General features: G+C 49.3%; 1 protein-coding gene across 2 annotated transcripts; it reads left to right on the forward strand.

Moving 5' to 3' along the window:
* The first annotated feature begins 28 nt into the window (after positions 1 to 28).
* akap8l (A kinase (PRKA) anchor protein 8-like) lies at positions 29 to 8,252 on the forward strand. Of its 2 annotated transcripts, none has more exons than XM_023821901.2 (13): positions 29 to 513; positions 1,628 to 1,666; positions 1,873 to 2,104; positions 3,683 to 4,154; positions 5,083 to 5,200; positions 5,371 to 5,417; positions 5,727 to 5,754; positions 5,859 to 6,000; positions 6,375 to 6,516; positions 6,652 to 6,757; positions 6,966 to 7,096; positions 7,334 to 7,429; positions 7,519 to 8,252. In XM_023821901.2, the coding sequence occupies exons 1-13, from the start codon at positions 489 to 491 to the stop codon at positions 7,855 to 7,857; spliced, it is 1,917 nt and encodes a 638-aa protein (XP_023677669.1). In that variant the 5' UTR covers positions 29 to 488; the 3' UTR covers positions 7,858 to 8,252. The 2 variants fall into 2 exon arrangements, with proteins under 2 accessions (XP_023677669.1, XP_023677670.1); XM_023821902.2 differs by having other exon boundaries at positions 5,086 to 5,200.
* The last annotated feature ends 1,711 nt before the right edge of the window (positions 8,253 to 9,963 follow it).

Genomic DNA, 9,963 nt, shown 5'->3' on the forward strand with positions numbered 1-9,963 from the left:
GCGGGTCTATGTAATGCGGCGGGGACGCTGCGAATCCAACGTGAATTGGTGCGAAACGTAACCTACGTTCGCTGCTTGTGGTGGCCCGTGTTAAATATGTATTTATGCAAATAATTATTTGTTGAAGTTATTTTATTTCGTTCTTGTCGCTGCTAGTAGATGCTTTCTGGTATCGGACAAGAAGGTTACCAAGTGTATTAACCTCTTGATAAACCGCTGAAAAAATATTCTTGTCCGTCTCTTTGTACCTAAACAAATATTTTTTAAGACGTTTTTCTGAGGATTGGGAGCTAAAGGGCCTTTTGTTTTGAGCCGTTTTGACCGCGGCGGAGACGTCAGGAGGGCGCAGGGATTGAGCTCCAATCCGGAGACAAGTAACCCGAGCGGACCTGCGAGGTACAGCCCTCTGCGGACGGACGGTGTTCTCCCCATCGCGATTGAGACGGGAGATCCTCAAGCCCTGCACCAAGTCCTCGGCAGTTAACAACATGGACAACCGAGGCTTCGGCACAGGTAACGTATCCAGGGATCGTGTCCCTGGGTTTCTTGCTTTTTTTGGGGGGAGGTGATGAGTACTTTGTTTTCGAGATCCCCCAGTACGTTTTTTCGGTCTTTGGGCGATAATAACCCACAGGTCTCCTCTCCAGCTCCTTAAGCAAAAAAAAAAAAAAAGCCAGCACAATTGTCTCAAATTAACCCTATTAATAGGCTAAGGAGCGGTTCGCTGCTCGGTAGCCGGTTATAGACGGTTGCCCCCTCCCCTCCCCCGTGTTGCGTACATCTTGGCTGCCAAAGGTACACTTAGTTAACGTATAACGGGAGTTTATGGCAAACAAGGGCTGCAGGGCACGTTTCCTATATGTCCCGGACATGTTATTTGCCTCTACTACCAAAACACAGTTTTTGCTAACATTATCCAATCCTGGACGGAAACCCCTCGCGGGATGATATACAGCTAAACACAGGTCTGCTTTTTCGGGCCCTTGTGGTATGTCAGATGGTAGTCTGGCATCTGCTCGCCTAATGTTTGGAGAGCGTTTTCTCCATTGTGAGCGTTAAAATGGAGTCAGTAGGCATCGGAGTAAAATGGCCGCCGTGCTCCCGGCCGCTGTGGCGACGGCCCCTTTAACTGGCGGCTCGCGACATGATTTCCCCATCTCGAGACAGGCGGCTCGTGAGATGATCGTGAGATTATCATTATTGTCTATATTATCCATAGCGTGTTTCAACACGCCATCATTTGCACTGCATATCCCCAGCACGCAGTACTGTAATCACTCACAAAAGCAGGCAGCTCTGCACTTGCACGCTGTGGATAAACGTGACAGTTAAAATACAGAGGAAGCACTTAAATCTATTGACTGAACATAAGCGGCAAGGCCAGAGGTGGAAATAACCTGCTGAACGATCTGTGTCATGTATAATCAGTTACCTGGTTAATATAAATTGGCAAGTATTAAGGTTTAACTAAAGTAGTGCATCAATGAAAGGAATGTAGTTTCTGCTAGTGCGTGCTTATATTCCATGCCAAGCTTTCATTCTAAAGCACATCATTTTACAAAATGTATTTATAGGGCTGTGGTATTGAACCAGCAGTTAAATTGTGTTGTTTCGCCTCTCATTTTAGGCTTTTCGAATTGGGGCCGTGGGAACTCTTCCAGCAGGGGTAAGGGTATTTGAAAATGTACAGATAATTCCCTTATATCAGAGTGATAGGTATTGTCATTTGTTAATGTGAACTCTCTCATTTCCAGCACATCATTTTAGATTTTTACCGAATCAATGGATTTAATCTCCTGTAGAGATTATAATGTTTATGGTGTGATTCCTGTGTATTTAAAAATGTGTGTTCCTCACCGCTGCCCCCTTCAGGCTCAGATAATTATGGTTCACACGGCTACAAAGACTCCTTGTCTGGAGGCGGGGGCTTTGGGGGAGGCTACGGCAGCGGCGGTGCGGGACTGATGAAGAGGGGCTTCGGCGGGAGCTCGGTGGCCTCGCCCACGGGCACAAGTGCTGACGCCGTCATCGCCAAGATCAACCAGCGCCTGGACATGCTGACCCAGATGGAAGGGGGGATGAAGAGAGGGGGCCGCAACGATAGGTAACGCAGGCCGACCATTGACCCCCACACGGCCTCTCTCGAAGTTCACCTCCTCCCATTCCTTACTTCCTCATGACACCACGTAGCCTCATACCTTCCCCATTCTCCGTCGTCCCCAGAAGAAGCTGGCTATGTTCCAACCCTAGGTCGGCTTGTACCCATTCTCACCCTCTGCTTCACACGGCAACTTAGAAATCAGCCTATAGTGGTGAGCTTAGACAGAGAGACCGTCCCCATAACCCTATCCAGACTACACCTACTATCAAGAACTCCTTTGTGATAGCCAACACATCTTGGGTGAAATTATTTGGTGGGGTGGAAGGGTGTAGGTCACACACGACCAGTGAGGTTCTATTTTACAATGTACATCTCATTGGGTTGCTAATTGAAGAGTAATAGCCATTTTATAGGGAATTGGCTTTCAGATGCCAAAACTTGAGTCTAAATGACCAATGAGCCATCGGCTTGCCAGTGACATTTCTCCTGCATGCTTATATCTGACTAAAAATTAAGCAGTGTGTGCTTATGTCTGTGTGTCTGGGTGTGTGTGCGATAGATACTTGTTATTGATAGATGTGGTAATGATGATAATGGGGACCCTTGTTTAAGGTAATCTGTACTTTAGTTGTTCTTTCACCTAGACCTCATATTATTGTTGACTGACATGGCTTCTCATAGCTGTCCACTTGTTTGCCTTTGCTCTCTCCCATAATGCATCTCATGGCACTTTTCTCAGTTTTGGCGTACCGCAGCATATGTATGATAGCATGCATGCGCTTCTTTGGGGATCTCAGTTGGTCTTCAAGATTTATGCGTTTTGGCCTGTTCACTTGGAGATGGAAGGGGTCTACAGGGCTACACCTATTCCAGTTCACCTCATAACACACAGAATAGCTGAAATCTGCCTTTCAAATGTGTCTTTATTATACAGAGTAACTAAAACTCATGGTTTTCAGAAGTGTCTAACATGCATATCTTTGGTAGTAAAGCTCTCGTTGTCCCTTGTGTTCTCCATCCCCCTCTACTGTGTTCCTCTCCCTACTCTGGTGCAGTTCGCTTGCCCACTCCGTCCCATCTCGTTCATTCGGGTGACATCGCTCTGTCTGTCCGTCTATGCGACCATCACCCTTCATGCCAGAGTTTGCTGTCGGGTTAACTCTTGCACCCAGTTATCCGTGCCCCTACACCCTATATAGAAGAACTGCCTATAGAAAACTCTGGAAATAATGCACTGGTTACTGGTCTAGGGCAACCAGTCAGTTGGCTGGGTCACTGACCACCTGATCCAGGACAACCAATCAATTTGAGAGTGTCCGTAGTGTCAGTGGCACCTTGTTGCAAAGCAGCCCATCAATTGGGCAGTTCGCTGACCTCTTGATCCAAGACAGCCAATCCCTGTCTTGAGTTGGGGAGGGGGGCATGCTGTGGTCACAACACCCTACTGAGAAGTAGTCTGCCACTGTATTCAGATCTTTATTGGTTGTATTTTGATTTGCCTTTGGTCTCAAACATGTATGAGAAAGGCATGGTCTCTGGTGGTCACACCTTCACTCTTCTTGCTCTGCGACTCCTTTGCAGGTTTGACCAATACGAGTCCTTCGACTCACGCCCCTCCTCCCTAAACCCACGCGATCTCTACAGATCCAGTAACTATGGTTACAGTGAGGGCCAGCGGGGGGGCGCTGGCCTCGGAGGAGGCAGCTTTGAAGGTTCCTCCTCATTTGGATCCAGCAAGCCCCAGATGGCGCGGCAGCCTCGCGACTCCTACCCTGGCCCGACTTGGGCAGGGCAGCGCTCCCCAGGGGGCAGAGTAAGGGGACAGGGCGGTCCCGGGTTCGGGCGCTGGCAGGAGCCCGCATTGGGCGGAGGCCCCGGGAGCCACTTCCCGGGGGGGCGGGGCAAGCCCCCGTCACTCCTGTCCCACCACATGTACCCTGAGATGGGCGTGTACCGGCAGGGCCCCAGCCCGCAAGACTACCCTGGCGCCGGCCACTTTGGAGGGGGCGCCTGGGCGGGGCACCAGCGCGGGCGCAAGAGACCCGTCAACCGAGTAAGTACCGCCATGGATCCCCTTCCCCACCCAGCAGCCATGTGCCTGGAGTGGTGGTGGAGCCCCAATCCCCCCCACCACCTGCCCCCTTCCTATAAAAAGGCGTCACCCCTTAATGCAAAGCCCTCCCACTGAACTTTTATTATTGTCCCCATGGCCCCGCCCCCATGCTGAACGAGCCCCCATGATAGGCTCCCTCCTAATAATCCCACTCATATTTGGGGGCGTTCTATTGGGCTAACCGATACCGAGCACAGTGACCTCATCGATCTGGCCCCTTGCTACCCTTCATGTCCTTTTTACGTGAGGGGCCAGGATATAGGCCATAAGCCCACCATGATCCAGAGCAGACTGAAGGTCCACTCTGAGCTCTGGGATCACTGTCTGACGCGTGGTATGTGTGTGTGTGTGTCTGTGTGTGTGTGTATGCCTGCCTGCGTTCTAATGCCTGGAAACGCGAGGGCCTAGTGTTCCTCATGGGAGTCTTAAATTTTGTTTTAAACAAAATTATCTTCCAATAACTGTGTGACAAAAATAGTGGCTTTACATGTGTTTATGATTTGTAAGGCTACAGACAGCTGTTCTGATTTGTCTGTCTCTATGGGGAGTATGTCTCTCAGGTACAGCAGTAATTAAAAGAAAAGCTTTTTGGTCTTTAGCACCAGCGGCATTTGGGTGGACGATCGGGAACGTTGCTTGCAGGTCGCCGGCCGGATATTCGCTTGACGGTGATGGTGGTAGATGTGTGTGTGTGCCTGTGTGTGTGTGTGCGCGTGTACACGCGGCCATGACCCTGCGGTCGTCTCTTGCTCATGCTGAATGTTGATTGCTCCAGCTGATGGGCCCCAGATTGGGGCTTAACCGAGCGGTGGCGGGCGGGGGGGGGGGGATGGAGAGAGAAGGGCATGCTGATGTGCGGTGCACCCAGCAGGCGAAACCAGAGAGAGACGGGAGGAAGAGGAGAAAGGTGGAGCAGGACGTGGAGGCTGGTGCGGACAAGGCTGAGGCCGAAGGGGCGGAGCTGGGAGAGGCGGAGCTGGCCGACGGTACTGCCCCTGCCCCCTCCCCACAAACACACACCCCAGCCTGCGCCAAATCTGGTCTTTATACATAGATAATGGCCTGATTAGCCATCCTTTGAGAGGATGCCACTCCCCTGTAACATGCTTCTTGAGAGACTCACACTTTTTTTCCTGTCTCTCGGTCTGACCTGCAGAGGGGAAGGAGGTTATTGTGAAAACAGAAGAGCCCGACACTGCAACAGTAAGGAATAATAAACGTTTAGAGTGATCCCCTGCCTCTGTGTAAATGGAATTGATGCCAGCTTCAGTCCTGGTGATGAAGAAGAGTAAAATTAAAAACGGGGGAATTAGGAAAATTATGATTAGTAGTTACAATGACTGCAGCTGGTTTGCATGCTGTGATCTTCAGTGATGAAATATTTTGCTAGAATTGTTGATACTGTAACGATACTAATTTACTCAAGTGTTGATATTGTTTAGTTGCGCGTGCATACATGTGTGTGACAACACAGGAAGGTCACCTTCCCCCCCCCCCCCTCTGCCCCCACAGGAGGAGTCGGCCACAACAGAAGGCGACGGTAAGGCCTGCCCGTGTTTTCTGTCTCCCTCTCGTCTGTGATGTCAGTCCCTCTCAGTCCCTCTGGCTTAGCTAACTGTCACCCTTGTTCCTGATCTCGGCCAGCCCTGACGATGCAGGAGGAGATCGCGCAGGTAAAGAAAAGTTTGCAGGGCAAGCAGTCACCCGCCCAGGACAAAACGCCCAAGCAGAGAAAGAGGAACACCCGCTTCCCTGAGAGGTCAGGGGTCAAACTTAACGCTCAGAGGTCAGAACCGTCCGCTCGCTGCTTATGCTGCGGTTTGCACCTCTCGTGCTTCTTGGGGATGGGGGGATTGGACACGTTGTATCCTCCTGTGTTTTCCACGTTGACAGAACATTGAGGCACACAAAGGGGAAGTGATATCAAAAGTTAGATAGCCATCCTGTTCTCTAAATGCAGTTTCACTGTTTGACAAGAATTGTGGCCTAGTGGACAAAGGTCATCAACCGACTGCGGCAGTGTGTTATAGAACCAATGGTGTTACCACATGGATGTGAGCAACATGTTAATGAGGAGTAAATGGGGATGTAAAGTGCATGTCGGTATGGAGGCCTGTTCCCGCTCAGCCTGACCTCCTGCCCTCGTTCCCCCGCCTACAGGCTCATGTTTGCCTGCTCCGTCTGTAAGTACCGCTCCTTCTACAGCGATGAAATGGACGCCCATCTGGAGAGCAGATTTCACAAGGAACAATTCAAGTTCCTGTGTGGAAAGCTGTCCAAACCCACCACCGACTTCCTGCAAGTGAGTGCCCTGTGACCTCTGACCTTTTGACCTCCCCTGCTCCCGAGCCGCCGAGTCCCATCTGGGCATTTTGATGAAGTGTTCCGGAAGTCCAGCTGGCACTAAAAAGGATTGTGAACCTTGTGCTTCTGGCAGGAGTACCTGAACGACAAGTACAAGAAGACTGAGTTGAGGAGGAAGCACATCGATGACTTAAATGCCGCCATCTGTCAAGTGCACAAAGATCAAGACCTGACCCGAGGTAAGGAGGCTCCATTTTGGTGCATCTGTCTGCATCTGCTCATGGACCAATCGAATCACGTCTGCATACATGAGGCGTGTCTGAAGTTTTTATCTCTCAGTAACTCCAGGGGGGCTTTTCCCATCTGTACGGCTCCACAGCCTATGGAGCAAACCATCGCTGAGTGATTTAAAAGCAGCTGAATAAACCGTGTGTCGTGTCCCTGTAGACCTGGGAATGGAGCACTTCCTAAGGAAGGTAGAAGCTGCCCACTGTGCCGCCTGCAACCTCTTCATCCCCATGCAGCAGCACCTCATCCAGAGGCACCTTAGGTCACCTGAGCACAACTTCCACCGCAAGGTGAGCGCCTCTCTGCCTCAGTGCCTCCCTGCTGGACACATTGAGAAATGTTGCGCAATTATTAAAGGTGCCAGGCAGTTATTGTGGTGAGATGAGGCAAAGTGATCGACAGTGTACCTTAACCCCCACCTTGGATGTTGAGGTCCTGATGATCTCATCGCTGGATTTAGGCAGACAGGAAGCCCCTGAATTCAGTATTTACCAAACCTGATCTCTCCATCTGTGCTTCTGAACCAGGGGATGATGGAGCAGTCGAAGAGGGCCAGCCTCTCTGTAGCCCGGAGCATCCTGAACCATAAGGTCATCAGCAGGAAGCTGGAGCTCTACCTCAAGGTAGAGCCCCTCCTGCGCAAGTGCTCCAAGACTGTTTCCTGCGAGTTCGCGGTTATGTGGATCTCACTCTTGTCTCCCGTCGTCTTCAGGGTGAGAACCCATTCAGCAGTAACCCGGATGAGCAGGACCCCGACGAACACGCAGCGGACGCACCTGAGGCAGAGCTGGCCAACGACGGCCACGACGGGGAGGAGCACCAGGGCGGAGACGAGGCGGAGAGTGAACGGCCGGCCGAGGGCCTGGAGGGAGGCGGCGGGGAGGAAGAGGGGGCCGAGGAGGCTGAGGGAGAGGAGCTGGGACAGGCGGCCAAGGAGGATTCCCTGATAGAGGGGGATGGGGGTGGCGAAGAGGTGGCCGAAGTGGGGGATGGCATAGAAGAGGAAAACGGTGATGACGGGGAGGAGCTGATCACGGGGGCAGCAGTGTGACGCCTTGTTTGGGGTGCTGCCCCGTGTTTCCGTCCATCTCTGTTCCCCGAGCTCTTGTCTTCCATCTGACATCTTTTTGGAGAGCGGTCTCCCCTTAGGGGGGGGGGGGGGGGAGGTTGGGGGCACTCTTTTCCAGAATTGCAGCACTCCTTGTGTCCTTCCCCCAAATCCATCCGCCCCGCCCCGCCCTGTCATTTCCAGATGTAACACAGTGACATGTACTACCATTGTTTTATTTCCTGTGCTTTGCTGGGAATTATGGGAAAATGTGTTTTGTATTATTTGGACAGGATTTCATTTTCATTTTGTTGAAAAAGATGGTCGTTATGTCAGTTCATGTAACATACATTTTTGTTTGTCTTTCTAGACACTTAAATAAAGAGCGGTAGCTAAGATTCTATTTCTTTTTGTCTCTGCCAGAAAATTACAAGTGTTACGGTCATACTGAAGCCAGTCTATCCCTGGATGATCAGTACTGGGTCATTAAAATATATCAGTTCACTGTAGGAGGAATCTGGTGATAACCTACATGAACACTGGGACAAAATGCAATATAGCACCCATACCAGGACAGGAATCAAACCTACAACCAGGAGGTGCACAGCTACAATACTAACCATTGTGCTGTCCTGAAAATGGTTGAATGATAAAGGTCTCTATTACTATAGTAAAAATCTAATATGCCTGTTCTTAAAAATAACACTCAGTGACAGAAAAGATACTGTACTTCACGCTGGAGGAATACACTCTACAAGAAAGCTTAAGCAAGCTTCATCATAAATACTTGGATCTGAAAATTTCTAAGACCACAGAGATGGAAGGGGCAACAGAGGAAGTACACGCACCTCAAGAACTTGGGGGGACTGGTGGACAGAATCCGTAGCGGTGATGGACAGAATCATGCTTCATGAATCATTTGCTGTATTGCATATGCGACTCCACTAGATGGTACTCTCTTCAAAAAAGGGTACAAAGCATGCCCCAAAGCATCTACTGGTGTAAAAAAATACAGCGAATAGTTCATGAGGAGTTATTTTGTCCATCACTAGTCAACAGCTACAGGTACTTGGGAGAATATATCTCTGAGGACCAGACATGGACAATCGTCTGAGTGAATTCACAATCTCCTCTGCACTACAAAAAAGCTTCCAGAACGCTGCTGTGGGACATGTGCTTTCTGGGAGGATCTGCAGAGGGTCATTGGGTGTACTGAGCTAATCAACGGGTCAAAACTGCCTGGCCTGTGGTGACGTAGGTCCAGTGTGTCAAGTATTATCAAACACCCTCACCACACTGCCATCAAGTGTTACACTGGCTTTGCTCAGATTGCTACCCTCAGAGGCTTATAGCCAGAACCAAGGGTATAACTTTGGGTTGAGCATTGGGGGGTTTGAGGTCTCCACCCATTTAAGGGGAGCCAGGGGGTTGTATTGGCTGGAATTGATTATTGGGGGGTTACAACCCCCACATCCTCCATAATTTATGCCCATGGCCAGGACCGACAACATCACCAGTTAAAATAAACTATAGCTGCAATCAGAATCTTAATATTTTTTTATTTGTTTGTTGGACAGTCTGAAGTAGCGGCAATTTCGTTTAATTGCTGGTGTACCAGTACATGCATGAACGTGATAAATAAAAATCTTGAATTTTTAAGTTATTCCTTCAGAGTACGAGACGATTGACGAAAGTTACAATCCCTTTCATAACCACATGGTGGCGCATAAACCCTACAGAATAGTGGGCCCACCCGCGACCGAGTGCAATTCTACCTGACTTCAAGGTTGCGCAGTCACGCCCTTTTTGCATTAGTTACGTCGATAGTGAGCATACATTTTGAACTGGATATATTTAAACTCATTTAAATAATACGCAAATATAAATAGGTGTGAAATATGTACATAGGTGTGAATATATATATATGACAGAAAAAAAATATATATATAAATATGTGCTGAATAAATTATGTTATAAATATTACCGATTAACAGAATAAAATAGATAAATAGACGTGACTGTATTTTGACCTGTGGATGATTGCATATTGAGATATGAAAATACAGTGTTTTACATACTTTTAATGTATTTCCACTGAAATTATCCAAC

This window comes from Paramormyrops kingsleyae, chromosome 22 (genome assembly GCF_048594095.1).
Source record: "Paramormyrops kingsleyae isolate MSU_618 chromosome 22, PKINGS_0.4, whole genome shotgun sequence".
NCBI lineage: Eukaryota > Metazoa > Chordata > Actinopteri > Osteoglossiformes > Mormyridae > Paramormyrops > Paramormyrops kingsleyae.